The sequence below is a fragment of the Schistocerca gregaria genome, chromosome X (genome assembly GCF_023897955.1).
Source record: "Schistocerca gregaria isolate iqSchGreg1 chromosome X, iqSchGreg1.2, whole genome shotgun sequence".
Classification (NCBI taxonomy): domain Eukaryota; kingdom Metazoa; phylum Arthropoda; class Insecta; order Orthoptera; family Acrididae; genus Schistocerca; species Schistocerca gregaria.
The window spans coordinates 739,777,453-739,792,866 of record NC_064931.1 but is presented as its reverse complement, the minus strand read 5'-3'; the positions used below and the strand labels follow the sequence as shown (position 1 = coordinate 739,792,866).

The 15,414-nt window shown below is 38.4% G+C and overlaps 1 protein-coding gene across 1 annotated transcript in view; it reads right to left on the bottom strand.

Annotated features, from left to right (window-relative positions):
- Positions 1 to 15,414, bottom strand: part of LOC126297603 (nuclear pore complex protein Nup98-Nup96-like) — a 228,684-nt gene that overhangs the window by 59,677 nt on the left and 153,593 nt on the right. Inside the window, exons 10-11 of the mRNA XM_049988587.1 lie at positions 10,829 to 11,038; positions 625 to 859 (exon numbers count right to left, since the gene is read on the bottom strand). Coding sequence (XP_049844544.1) covers positions 625 to 859; positions 10,829 to 11,038 — 445 coding nt within the window. The remainder of the gene's footprint in view (positions 1 to 624; positions 860 to 10,828; positions 11,039 to 15,414) is intronic.

Below are 15,414 nucleotides of genomic sequence, written 5' to 3'. Positions count from 1 at the left end.
TTTCTTACTAATGTCAATTCTGGAAATTCAAAGTCAAGTAATTAATAAAATGGTAAAAAAAACTTTTTATAGCCAAGATCGCATAAATACTAACTTGTTTCAACAACCGGTTTTGATTGGCTTTGCTGTCATCCCCTTGTCTTCAGAAATTGTTACAAAATGTGTGTATTTTGAGTTGGAACTTCATATTAGTGGATACAATTTAACACATTACACTATTTAAGGTGATTTATCAATGAATGTGATATGTCAAGCTACCATATGCAGATATGCTATTGTACATTTCACTATATACTTACGTATACGAGGTGCATTTTGATTGTAAGCCTTTTATTTCTGACCAACCTTTGCACAATATCCAACATTTTATCCACTAATATAACAACTTGGTATGAGGTTCCAACTCACAATGAACACATTTTGTGACAATTTTTGAAGATCAGATGATAGCAGAGCCTGTTGAAACTGGCTCTTCAAGTATTTATGCAATCTTGGCTAAAGAAAGTTTTTTTTACCAAGTAAAACAGATTGCTCCTCCTCATTTCTGAAGATCAGAAATTTCAATTTAATTTGATATTATGCATTCAATAAACTTTTAATATTTTGTTGCAAGAATCACATTACCAGAGGTGCAGTCCTAGTGTCCTCTTCCAGTCTAGGCGTTCACATACATTAACTGTCTCATAATTTGCATTGAACAAAGGTAATCCACAGATAAGCAAAAACAACTTCAGTCTGTCCCTCTTAACAAGTCCATCAGCACCAACATTGATCCATGCTGTTACCTGCTCCCTCATAAAGTGATTAACAAACTGACCTGACGATAACTGTGTAAGCAATGTAATCATGAACAGATCACCTGTAAACATTGAACAAGAAATTAAACAACAGAAAGTCTGAACTGGAATACTGACAATATTATGATAAGGATTGATTTGCAACTGTCTTTTCATCTTAAAATATTTCATTCGCTACAAAACACCAAAACTGGTAATATAACGATGGTGACTAATGTTTAATTAATTTAAAATTTTCTAACATAGATGGAAATAAATAGTGTCTGCAACACCTTTAATCCAAGCAAAACCAGTTACCATTTATGTTTCTTCACTTCTGTCCCACTGTACAAAATATTCATCCATACTGGATTTTATATTAATTGAACACAATTTCACCTTTTGCAGGACAACCATACTCACTCATTGTGGAATGACAGTCCTCATTCCAGCAATGAATTTACTTTCCATTTTTTTTAAAAACAATTTTGTATGTGTCTGTGGCCTGATGGACCAGTCTAACTACATTACCACCCATATCCTTTTTTTTTTTTTTTTTTTTTTGTTAAACACTAGGTAGTTTTAGAGACTTTTTAAACAAAAAGTTAATGTAAAATACTAGCTACTTTTACACTTTTACATATACCATGAACCTACTACTGTGTCTTAGCAGGAGGGGAGGTGAGACTCCTACATGGTGCATCCGAGGCAGCAGATAGGGGATGCCTAACTGCCTTACCCATTGACTTGAGTGAATTAAAATCACTCTCATGGACCAAAAAACGTCTCTGCAGTTAACAATCCTAGTTGTAAATCTTAACTTGCTCCAGCTAAAGTTAATTACCTTTGAAAGTCAAATATGGAAAGGCTTTTTTTTTTAAGGAAAAATATACCACCGTCCTGCCCAAAAAGGCAGGTAAATGCTACATTGGAATCAGTGGGTAGCGAATTAGAAGACACTAATGAATCTGAATGTTTGGAATCACCCAAATTCACACTGACATACAAAAAGAAGATTCAACATATGATAGTAAATTATATAGCAACCCACAACATAAACTCACTAAATTTTTTTGTTTATTTAATTCATTTGCGGAATTTTGGAGTTTTCTGGTTTTAAGCAGTAACAGGGCTCCAAGAAATGAGAAACACAATAGATGACCAGTTCAAATCACAAGGCTATAGAAATTATAATGGGAAATGAGGACAGAGGGTTCTCAATCAATGTCCCCAATTTGGAACAGGATTTATTGTAAATATAAAAATATCAGATTCAATACCCGATTTGCAAGCAATATCACCAAGAACTGCAACTCTCACTTTTAAAACAATGAATAAAACCTACATAGTTATAAATGCACATGCTGTCACAACTGAAAAAAGTTTTCTATCACAAACAAAGGAAGAAGTATATAAATTTTTGTACTTTCTCGAGCAAACGGTGAACAAAATAAATAAATAAAAGGAATATAAAGATCTTACTGGGAGCCTTCAAGGCCCAGCTGGGAAAAGGAAAGGAAACGTAAACATATAATTGGAAAATGGAATCCACAAAACTTTGCGAACAAGAATGGTCAACAACTAACTCTGTAGAGAACACAACCTTGTATTTAAATCAACATACTTCAAGAAGAAACCAAATAAACTTAAAACATGGAAACATCCAGACTGGAAGAAGGATGAGTGGCAGCTAGACCACGTCTATCTAGAGCAAAACATTCGTAAAGAAATCTACGACATTACAGTATTGAGAGCAGCAGACACAGGCTCAGACCACAACTTAGCTAAAATTAAAATCGAAGTCAAATCCACTAATTAAAGAAAAAGAATTAAAAAACTAACAAAACAAGGTGATGGTATGACCCACATTAGCTAATTAAAAATGACAAATACGAACAAATAACACTAACCATTAAGGTAATAGACAATCTAGAAGAACTGGTGTCAAGTCTCAAGAAACAAGCCGACAATCTAGCTCCCTTGCACCCACAAAGAAAACCTGCATGGTGGACCGCAGAATGTGACAAATTCCATGAAGATAGACACCAAGTACTGTTTAAGTTCTAAACAAACAGAACAGAAGAAAATGCCATCATCCTCAAAAATGAAAGAAAATCACATGAAACCCTGGGAGAATTACGAGAGGACTCCATATAGACATACTGAACTCCACAGAAAATAATTACCACAAAATCTTTGGGAAATAAATAGAACAGTACCAACTCCGGATGCCAATACTGAGAGATGGAGATGGAATAATGGCACACAGAAGAAAGAAAGAAAGAAAAAGAAAGGTGGGGTGGGGGGCGAAATCATGGCAAAATGCTTCAATAAACTTTTTAATCGTGAAGAATCCAAATAACTCTTACAAATCAATGTGAATACCACAGTTAACACTGAACCTAACAAATCGGACCCTCCCCCCCCCCCCCCCAACTTTCCAAAAAGTAAAGAGATTCCCAAAGGAAAAACAAATTGCATGTGGAGAAGATCAGGTTTTTGTTGAAATGTGGAAATATTCAAGTGACACAGTCAAGACTCCTTGCGCAAGGCTCTAACAAAAATGTGGGTAATAGAAGAGTTCCCTGAACGCTGCACCACTGCCATCACCCATGAACACACGATGTGGTAAGATAAATCCAGATGTTTACAGAGGAATATCTCCCCTTGGCTGCACATACAAGATTTTATCTAAGCTCCTGTCTGGAAGAATCGAGGAAAAACTGAAATGGGAGTTAGGGGAATACCAGGGAGATTTCGGACCATGGAGAAGCTGTGCAAAGCAGATCATTAGTTTGAAACTGATTATGGCGCCCTATAGGAAACAGAACAAACATCTGGCAAGAACATTGGTTGCTTTTAAGAAGGCATGTGACTGCTTCCATAGACCTTCTGTACTAAAAATTTGAAGCAATCTGGGACTCCATCCAAAACTAACTAAATCATTAGGACTTACTCTAACGAACACCAAATTGAAAGAAGTTTAGAGGAGAAATTTCTGAACCATCCTTATCCAAACAGACTGTAGACAAGCTGACAGGCAGTCACCATTAATGTTCAACTGTGCCCTGGAATACATAATAATAAAATGGTACAAGGATAACTCAAAGAACGTAAGAACTGGAAGTGCTAAACTGTAAGTTTCAACTGTTTGGGATTTGCTGATCTTCCTCTCCTAGCCAACAATGTCCAAGGAATGAGACACGAAGTTAAACTGCTAGAAGGAACAGCACACAAAATCAGCCTCAGAATGTAATTTAAAAATGGATTATGCTTACTGGCCCACCACTTACAAAGAGAATTACAAAAGGAGAACAAAATCAGAACTGATGATAAATTTAAATATTTAGGTGAAATCTCAACTTAAAATCTAAATGAGAAACCATCATGGCAAAACAGAATACAAAACTGAACAAAGCAAATTAAATCGCCAAAAAACACATACAACAAGAACAGTCTATCCATAGATGCCGGTTGTTGTCGTTGTCGACCTGGTCTTCAGTCCAGAGACTGGTTTGAAGCACCTCTCCATGCTACTCTGTCCTGTGCAAGCCTCTACATCTCCGAATAACTACTGCACCTCTCCATGCTACTCTGTCCTGTGCAAGCCTCTACATCTCCGAATAACTACTGCAACCTACATCCTTCTGAATCTGCTTTGTGTAATCATGCCTTCGTCTCCCTCGATGATTTTTACCCTCTGCACTTCCCTCCAATACTAAATTGATGATCCCCTGATGCCTCAGAAGATGCCCTACCAACCAATCAATTCTTCTAGTCAAGTTGTGCCACAAATTTTTCTCTCCAGTTCTGTTCAATACCTCCTCATTAGTTATGTGATCTACCCATATAATCTTCAGCATTCTTCTGTAGCACCACATTTCGAAAGCTTCTATTCCCTTCTTTTGTAGACTAGTATGTACGTATTTATTGAACTGGGGACCTATAAACAATGGAGAGGTTTCATCCCACCTTAGTGCTCAGTGGTTCACAACCCCACAACAGGTCACAGCAGTCCACCCACCCCACCAGTGCCCCACACCGAATCTAGGATTATTATGCAGTTTGGCCACCAGTGCACCCGATGGGAACGTCTCATATCAGATGAGTGGAACCCCAAATGTTTATGTTGTAGAGTAATTATGGTGTACGTGTATATGGAAACGGTGCTTGTGCAGCAATTGCCTACATCGTGTAACTGAGGTGAAATAAGGGAAACTAGCCCACATTCACTGAGGTAAATGGAAAACCGACTTCAAAACAATTCACAGGCTGGCCGGTACACTGGACCTCAACAATAATCCGCTGGGCAGATTCATGCTGGGGACCAGCACGCCTTCCCACTCAGGAAGCAGCGCATTACACTGCACAGATAGCCTGGTGGGCTGTGTAAACTAGTCATTGTTCAAGTTTCAGTTCCAGTTCCACACATGCCTGCACTCCACACACATACTTTGAGAAGAGATTTCCTGACATTTAAATGTATACTGAATGTTAAAAAATTTCTTTTCTTCAGAAAAACTTTCCTCGACATAGTCAGTCTACATTTTATATCCTCCCTACTTCAACCAGGATCAGTTATATTGCTTCCCAAATAGCAAAAATCATTTACCACTTTAAGTTATTTCCTAATCTAATTCCCCCACATTACCTGATTTAATTCGACAACATTCCATTATCCTGATTTTGCTTTTGTTGATGTTCATCTTATATCCTCCTTTCAAGACTTTTCCATTCTGTTCTGCTCCTCTTCTAAATCCTTTGGTGTGCCTGACAGAATCACAATGTCATCGGCAAACCTCAAAGTTTTTTATTTCCTCTGCATGGATTTTAACACCTACTCTAAATTTTTCTTTTATTTCCTTCACTGCTTGCTCAATATACAGATTGAATAAGATTGGGGATAGGCCACAACCCTGTCTACTCCCTTTTCAACCACTGCTTCCCTTTCATGCCCCTTGACTCTTGTAACCATCCTCCGGTTTCTGTACAAATTGTAAATAGCCTTTCGCTCTCTGTGTTTTACCCCTGCCACCTTCAGAATTTGAAAGAGAGTATTCCAATCAACATTGTCGAAATCTTTCTGTAAGTCTACAAATGATAGAAAAGTAAGTTTGTCTTTCCTTAATCTATCTTCTAACATAAGCCATAGGGTCAGTACTTCCTTGCATGTTCCAACATTCCTACGGAATGTAAACTTATCTTCCCTGTGGTCAGCTTCTACCAGTTTTTCCATTTGTCTGCAAAGAATTCGTGTTAGTATTTTGCAACCATGACTTATTAAACTGATAGTTGGGTAATTTTCACACCTGTCAACATCTGCTTCCTTTGGGAGTGGAATAATTATATTCTTGTTGAAGTCTGAGGGTATTTCGTCTGTCTCATACATCTTGCTCGTGAGAGGGTAGAGAGTTGTCATGGCTGGCTCTCCCAAGGCTGTCAATATTCTAATGGAATGTTGTCTACTACTGGGTTTGTTTTGACTTGGGTCTTTCAGTGCTCTGTGAAGTTCTTCACAGAGTATCATATCTAGCATTTCATCTTCATTTATATCCTCTTCCATTTCCAGAATACTGCCCTCAAGTAGATAGCTCTTGTATAGACACTCTGTATACTCCTTCCACCTTTCTGCTTTCCCTTCTTTTCTGAGGGCTGGTTTTCCATCTGAGCTCTTGGTATTCATACAGGTGCATCTCTTTTCTCCAAAGGTCTCCAAGTTTCCTGTAGGCATTATCTATCTTACCCCTACTGATAGGTGTTTCTACATCCTTACATTTGTCCTCCAGCCATCACTGCTTGGTCATTTTGCACTTGCTGTCGATCTCATTTTTGAGACATTTATATTCCTTTTCACCTGATTCATTTACTGCATTTTTATATTTTCTCCTTTTATCTATTAAATTCAGTATCTCTTCTGTTACCCAAGGCTTTCTACTAGCCCTCGTCTTTCTCTCCCCCCCCCCCCCCCCCCCTCCTCCACTTGATCCGCTGCTGCCTTCAGTTTTTCATTTCTCAAAGCTAACCATTCTTCTTCTACTGTATTTCTTTCCCCTGTGCTTGTCAATCATTCCATAATTGTCTCTCTCTTTGAAACACTCTACAGCCTCTGGTTCTTTCAGTTTATCCAGGTCCCATCTCCTTGAATTCTTACCTTTTTTTCAGTTTTAGTCTACAGTTCATAACAAATAAATTGTGGACTCTGACCACAACTGCCCCTGGAAATGTGTTACAATTTAAAACCTGGTTCACAAATCTGTCTTACCATTATATAATCTACCTGCATCTAGGTCTCTTTCATGTATACAAACTTCTTTCGTGATTCTTAAACCAAGTGATAGCTATTATTAAGTTATGCTGTACACAAAATTCTACCAGGTGGCTCCCTCTGATTTCTTACCCCCAGTCCATATTCACCTATTACTTTTCCTTCTCTTCCTTTTCATACTATCAAATTCCAGTTCCCCATGACTATTAAATTTTCATCTCCTTTCACTATCTGAATAATTTCTTTTATCTCATCGTACGTTTCATCAACCTCTTCGTCATCGGCAGAGCTAGTTGGCATATAAGCTTGTACTACTGTGGTAGGTGTAGGCTTTGTGTCTATCTTGGCTACAATAATGGGTCCACTACCCTGTTCATAGTAGCTTATCCACATTCCTATATTTTAAATTCATTATTAAACCTACTCCTGTATTACCCTTATTTGATTTTGTAATTATAAGCCTGTATTCACCTAACCAGAAGTCAGGTTCCTCCTGCCACCGAGCTTCACTAATTCCCACTATATCTAACTTTAACATATGCATTTCCTTTTTAAATTTTCTAACCTACTGGCACAAATACGGGATCTGGCATTCCTCACTTCAATCTGTGGAATGCCAGTTTTGTTTCTATTGATATCTATGTCCTACTGAGGAGTCCCCACCTGAAGATCCAAATGGGAACTATTTTTACCTCCAGAATATTTTACCCAAGAGAATGCCATCATTTAACCATACAGTAAATCTGCATGTCCTAAAAATTACAGCCGTAGTTTCTTCTTACTGTCAGCTATTCACAGTACCAATGCAGCAAGGCTGCTCTGGTTGATGTTACAAGGCCAGATCAGTCAATCATCCAGGCTGTTGCCCCTGCAATTACTGGAAAGGCTGCTGCCCCTCTTCAGGAACAACAAGTTTGTCTGGCCTCTCAACAGATACCCCTCCGTTGTGGTTGCACCTATGGTACAGCTATCTGTATCATTGAGGCATGCAAGCCTCCCCACCAGTGGCAAGATAGGTGATTAAGACATTATAAAACAGTTACACAGCCAGAAATAACTTACACAGCTGAAACCAACTGTGAGACAATACAGTATAAATTGACAAAATACTAAAGATAGCAAGAAGAATAATTAGGTCAGGCATAAATAAACAGTATCAAATAAATGAGCATTGGAGAATAGCTTTGAATTAATCACAATACGAGAATGAGAACACCTGAAAACAAAATTTGTAAGAGAATAATAGAAAAATTGTAGAAAGTAAGAGCAACATCAAATGGATCACAGAAATTAAGTGAGATACGAGGGAACTCCAAATGACAGTAAATGACTTTGAAGAAAATTAATGAAAACTGAAATCCAAAATACTGTAAGACCTACAAACCAGACTACGAACAAGGGTCAATAAAAGGGCTACAGCAAGGGTTTTGTTTCATTTCAGGGTGCATAGGAGGAGATTAGTGTTTAACATCCGGTCGACAACAAGGTCATTAGAGACGGACGCAAGCTCGGGTGAGGGGAGGATGGGGAAGGATATCGGCCGTACCCTTTCAAAGGAACCATCCCGGCATTTGCCTGAAGCAATTTATATAAATCACGGAAAACCTAAATCAGGATGGCCGGAGACGGGATTGAACAGTCGTCCTCCCGAATGCGAGTCCAGTGGGCTAACCACTGCGCCACCTCGCTCGGTCAGGGTGCAGAAACTGAAGTCATATTCACTTATGTCAGAACCTTGGAACACTAATACCACAGGAAGAGTGGTGTGTGTGTGTGTGTGTGTGTGTGTGTGTGTGTGTGTGAGAGAGAGAGAGAGAGAGAGAGAGAGAGAGAGAGAGAACAAAATATGTGAAATAATGATGTATTGGGCAAACACGTAAGCAAAACACCCTTCATATAATAATAAATCATAATAATCCTTTTAAAAAACATTGTACTATTGAATTGTCTTATTGAATTATTGTTGAACTGTATTGTATTGGTGAATAACAATAACCTACGTACAACACCCCTCTAACTGCAACGCTTATGAACACCAATCATTATTGTACATGCTGTAACAGCATTGTTTTCAAATGGTAACTTGTTCTTCGTAATTTATTTAAACTCTCATCACCATGGAATTTCAGTGCGATCATAATTATTTATACAAATATGGACTATGTTGACTTAAGCAGTTCGTGATGCCATTTACAGTGCTGTAACTGGATGACATTATTGCGTGTGTTTGTAACTGAAGCTTGCAATAAATCACAACTTCCTAAAGACCTTTGTTGCAATTAGCTTCCAATAACATCTTTGCCAATAACCTGATTTAACTTAATACACTGTTTCAGTACGTGGAAGAACGTATCAGTTCTTCCTGATGGCAACACACAACATTTTGAAGACCATAGTGCAGTTTACAACTGTTAACCACACCCATTGTGTAACTATTGTAAAATGATGGACTAAAAGTACTAGCCTAACAGAAGAACCAAGATCTGTATCATCTTTTGGCCGTTGTTCAACTTTTCCGTTACATCCTTAAATTTTTTTTTTTAGGTCTCTAAACTCAATCACATTCTTACGCATTGCTCACTAAATCTAAATGTCATTCCTTAGTAACTAACATGTTTACAAGGAAGTCAGCGGCCACACGAAGGACCAAAGTAGTAAAACCACCAGCACCATATCATATGAAGATTTTTTTGTTTCATATTCTTGAGAACTTTCCTTTACAAAACTTATCTCCTCCTATTTCCTTGGCCAGTGCACTGAATCTACAACCGTTCTGCTACAACTATCTGCAAACTTTATGTGGAAAGGAGTAAGTTTACTGACATATAGTTTTATGTAAAAAAAAAAAAATAATTATCAAAGTTTTCTGTTATTACTAGACAGTTAAAATTTTAATGTGAGCAATATCAACTTAAAAATAGTTGGGTGTAAGAGATACTGAATTTTCATCTCTGACCTATAAACAGGTAAAAATTAATTATTTGTATTAACGACTACCATAATTTAACAGAAAGACAGACACACCGACACTAGGATGGAGCAAGGAAACTACCTACACTTTGTCTGGTAGGTTCTTTGGCATTGCATCTAATGGTGCTGTGGAAACTTTACAATATTTCAATAAGGACAGCTTATCATCCAATTTGAAGATTATGACCAGTTTTAATGATGGGAAAATCTCCAAATACCCCTGCTTTCATTTGCAGGGTACAAAAAGTTTATTTCCTACCTTGTGCAGTTTCTTCAAATTTTGAAGCAGTGGTGGCCCATGGTATTTAATGCAGTACAGTTCATATTTATTGCAATATACCAACAAGCTGCATTTGGAATATATAATTCAACTAATAACTTATGTTTCTGGACATGTTCTAATGTCTATCTCACAAGTATGTACACCTGGGAATACGTTTCTAATTTGTTTTCCTTCGGCTGCTGATGTTCCTTCACAAGTGATCTGTTTATTTTAGAAAGCAAGCAGGATACTGTTTTGCAAATTCAAGTCTCACAACAAATTAACAAGCAGCATATAAGGTATAGAACTGCACCATGTTGTCTTACTTCCTCCCTCCCTCAAGTTCACTGGTGACTAAAGCTCCAATCTTCAATGTATGAATAACTACTAACAGTATGTATTACACACACCCTAAACCAAATACGTTTCAATACTTTAAAACCAGTGGTTTGAGACACAAGTATAAAAACAATATAGTACAGATTGAGCTTTGTGAAAAAGGTTAACTAGTCAAAAAGTACCTGACATGAAATTGCAGAAAGGTTATGCACTCACCATTTTCCCTTGCCAAATGACACGCTTCCTTTATCATGTTTCCAGTTACCAGACTCCAAATGTCCCCTAAATAACAGTCATTTCCAGATTTTGGAGAATATAGTTTTCCACCATGCTGCTTCAACAAAGTGTTCTGATAAACAAATGTCAGCCAGTCGCCCAAATACTGTTTCCGCTGCATGAGATTATGATGTGAATTAGTTGGTGACACTGTAACATAAAAAAGTATTTACTACAAATAAAATAAGACAAGGGATTCCGATACTGAACACAAAAACAAACTTCTGTTGAAGTTTTTGGGTCTTTAAGACAATCAATGAATTCTAAATTTTTCACTGTTTTTCATATACAATAGTTTTTGGTCTGGCATCATCTGGGAAGTGCTGAAGACTCACAGTATTATGTACGGAACATTTCACTGAAGCCTGATTCTGCATTCATTCAAACATTACACCATCTTTTATTATCTGTAGATTCTATTTAATGTAATGCCTATTCCCTTTCTTTACGAACTCGCTACATATTCTTATTAACAATCAAGTTTAAATGTATTCGAAGTCCAAAGCAGAACTTTCTATTCTTGACAAAAATCTGTTAGCCACTTGAACTTTGGTCAGAATGATTTTTAAGAAAAGCACAGGTTCATCACTTATTCATGTGCAGTGCAGGGCTACCAGGTGACAAGATTAGGCACCTAGCAAAGTTTGGAATGGAAGGAGAGGTTCAATTTCAGAACAACACATCGTAACAACGCTCAAGCAATGAATAAAATGTTCAGTAAAACTCATGCTCCACCAAAAAATCTAACGACTTTCGACCTACCCCAGCTTAACTCAAATAATAATACTTCTGGGCAACAAAATACAATAATTCATGCTTTAAACAGGCTACTTCAATGAAATCACACATACTCACAACATAGGCCAATGATTTGTAGATGAACATAACAATCAAGAAGAAATCCATGTTAAACAGCAGGAGGCATGGTGAATATTGGTTTGGAACATACAAAACAGGACTTCCTTGATAAATTAATCAGATATGCAATAACTGAAAAAGGCTCTACACAATGAAACTTTTTTAACGTAACACAGGCAAGAGCCAAAGAAACTGGAACACCTGCCTAATATAGTGTAGAGGCCCCACGAGCATGCGGAAGTGCCACAACACGATGTGGCATGGACTCGACTGATGTCTGAAGTTATGCCGGAGGGAAATGACACCACGAATCCTGCAGGTGTGTCCATAACTCCGTAAGATTACGAGGGTGTGAAGATCTCTTCCGTACGGCACATTGAAAGGCATCCAAGGCATGCTCAATAACATTCATGTCTGCTGAGTTTGGTGGCCAGTGGAAGTGTTTGAACTCTGAAGAATGTTCCTGGAGCCACTCTAGTAATTCTGAAAGGTGTGAGAGCATCACACTGCCTAAATCTGTTGCAATGCTGGACATGAATGGATGCTGGTGACCAGACAGGATGCTTTAGCATGTGTCACTTATCAGAGTCGTATCTAGACATATCAGGGATCTTGTATCACCCCAACTGCACACGGCTCACACCATTACAGAGCCTCCACCAACTTGAACAGCCCCTACTGACATGCACAGTCCATGGATTCTTGAGGTGGTCTCCATACCTGTACCCGTCCATCCACTTGATACAATTTGAAACAAGACTCATCCTACCAGGCAGCATGTTTGCAGTCATTGACAGTCCGATGTCAGTGCTGACAGGCCCAGGCAAGGCATAAGGCTTTGAGTCAGGCAGTCATCAAGGGTACACGAATGGCCTATGGCTCCGAAAGCCCATATCGTCAATGTTTCATTGAATAGACGGCAAATCATCGAGGAAAACTGAAGTGATATCAGGTGTTCCCCAGGGAAGCGTCCTGGGACCTCTGCTGTTCCTGATCTATATAAATGACCTGGGTGACCATCTGAGCAGTTCTCTTAGGTTGTTCGCAGATGATGCTGTAATTTACCATCTAGTAAGGTCATCCGAAGACCAGTATCAGTTGCAAAGCGATTTAGAAAAGATTGCTGTATGGTGTGGCAAGTGGCAGTCGACGCTAAATAACAAAAAGTGTGAGATTATCCATACGAGTTCCAAAAGAAATCCGTTGGAATTCGATTACTCGATAAATAGTACAATTCTCAAGACTGTCAATTCAATTATGTACCTGGGTGTTAAAATCACGAACTACTTCAGTTGGAAAGACCACATAGATAATATTGTGGGGAAGGCAAGCCAAAGGTTGCGTTTCATTGGCAGGACACTTAGAATATGCAAAAGTCCACTAACGAGACAGCTTACACTACACTCGTTCGTCCTCTGTTACAATATTGCTGCGCGGTATGGGATCCTTACCAGGTGGGATTGACGGAGGACATCGAAAGGGTGCAAAAAAGGGCAGCTTGTTTTGTATCATCATGTAATAGGGGAGAGAGTGTGGCAGATATGATACGCGAGTTGGGATGGAAGTCATTAAAGCAAAGACGTTTTTCGTAGCGGCGAGATCTATTTACGAAATTTCAGTCACCAACTTTCTCTTCCGAATGCGAAAATATTTTGTTGAGCCCAACCTACATAGGTAGGAATGATCATCAAAATAAAATAAGAGAAATCAGAGCTTGAACAGAAAGGTTTAGGTGTTCGTTTTTCCCGCATGCTGTTCGGGAGTGGAATGGTAGAGAGATAGTATGATTGTGGTTCGATGAACCCTCTGCGAAGCACTTAAAATGTGAATTGCAGAGTAATCATGTAGATGTAGATGTAGAATAGTTCGCACGCTGACACTTGTTGATGGCCTAGCACAATCATTGGCCCCATCTTTCAGGATCTTTTTCTGGATGCAGAGATGTTTGAGATTTGATGTTTTACTGGATTCCTGATATTCACGGTACACTCGTGAAATGGTCATACGGAAAAGTCCACACTTCTTCACTACCTCAGAGATGCTGTGCGTCTTCATTTTTGCATTTACTATAAAATCACACTCTAACTTGCTCTTGATAACCTGCCATTGTAGCAGCAGCAACCGATCTAACAACTGTGCCAGACACTTATTGTCTTATAGAAGCGTTGCCAGCTGCAGCGTTGTATTCTGCATGTTTACATATCCCTGTATTTGTAAATGCATGCCTATACCAGTTTCTTTGGCACTTCAGTGTAACACACACTGTAAATCACATGGTAGCTCAACTTCGAAGTCATAGTTGTGGCGTTTTTAGCCTCGTGCAAAAAGTCTTGAAAAAAATGTTTTTTCATAACGGGGATCAGAACTCTGTGTCTTCAAAATAGAAATAGTCTCGAAATAGTCTCCAGAGATTCATTGGACATGGGTGATCTGAACTCTATTCTGTTTTTCTTGGTAAGGCAGAAAACATGTTCATATTCTGCCTTGCTATGCAGTATGGTGATAATTGTGAGCATTATTTGTGCCCAATTAGAATCACTTGCAGCATCTTCATTTGCAGTTGAAGTGTCATCTGCCTGAAGAGCTGCGAACTGCCTGTGAAGCTACTTCACCACCTCATCTGTGGTTTCATTCTCTTCCATGCATAACATAATAGAAAACTTTTCCTGGGAGGGGGAGGGGGGGGGCATATGGAAGGAAACTGTTTATCTTCAGTTTTGTCTAACCTAGCAATTTGAGCATGTCTTAACTACATCCTTTAGTGTAAACTTGTTTATGTAGTCTCAGGCAGACCAAAAGAAGTTTCTCACCGATTAAAAAGAGAGAGTTATCTGTATCCTGGAGATCATTCACTATGTTCGAAGTCTGAATGCCGATAACTGACTCATCATCAGGTCTTTGATTTTGAATGAAGTTTTACTCAGCTTCAAGCAATGAGGAGCTTTTGACAATTTTGAGCTTAATAAACTTGAACAACTTTTTTTAGCGAAACCATTAGAAGTTCTAATAAAAAGTGAACCTGTGGGAAAGTAGTCTGAAGGGCAACATTTTATTTGTCAAATACACGATTAGTCACATGAAGGAAAGTGCAGAAGACCATGTTCAAGTTTGAGAACAGGAATATAAACAATTTTTCCTCATGTGTTGCACCAGAAGTCTTACTTTTTAGAATGGGTTTGTCACATTTGGAAGAATATGCTGTTCTTTTAAGAGCATGAGTAGAAGCAGAATCAAGAATTCTCTTCTGATACTCTTTGGATCCAATATGTTGAACTTTAGGAATTCTGAAAGGTGCCAAGCTTGTGGCTATGTTTTGGGTACATAATATTACTTCCTTCTTGAAAAAAGGAATAGGCAGATCTCACTGGTCCAGTAGTATATCCAAACATCTGCCGGAAGATAACCACCTAGTACATACATGCTTAAGAATTTTCTCTGCCTCTTTGTCATCCAAATTCTGAAATTTCCGACAGCATTCTTTTCTTTTGACATCCTTATCTAGGAAATAAAATGTATCAACAAGGATCTCATTCGCTTTAAGTGATAATCTTCCAGCATCTTTTTAGCTGCCATATTAATCAAGTGGCAACTGCTACTGTGATGGCAATACCTGGTTGAACTTACTTCCTTCAGAACTCCTGGAACCCCATTTTTGTGTCCTATCATAA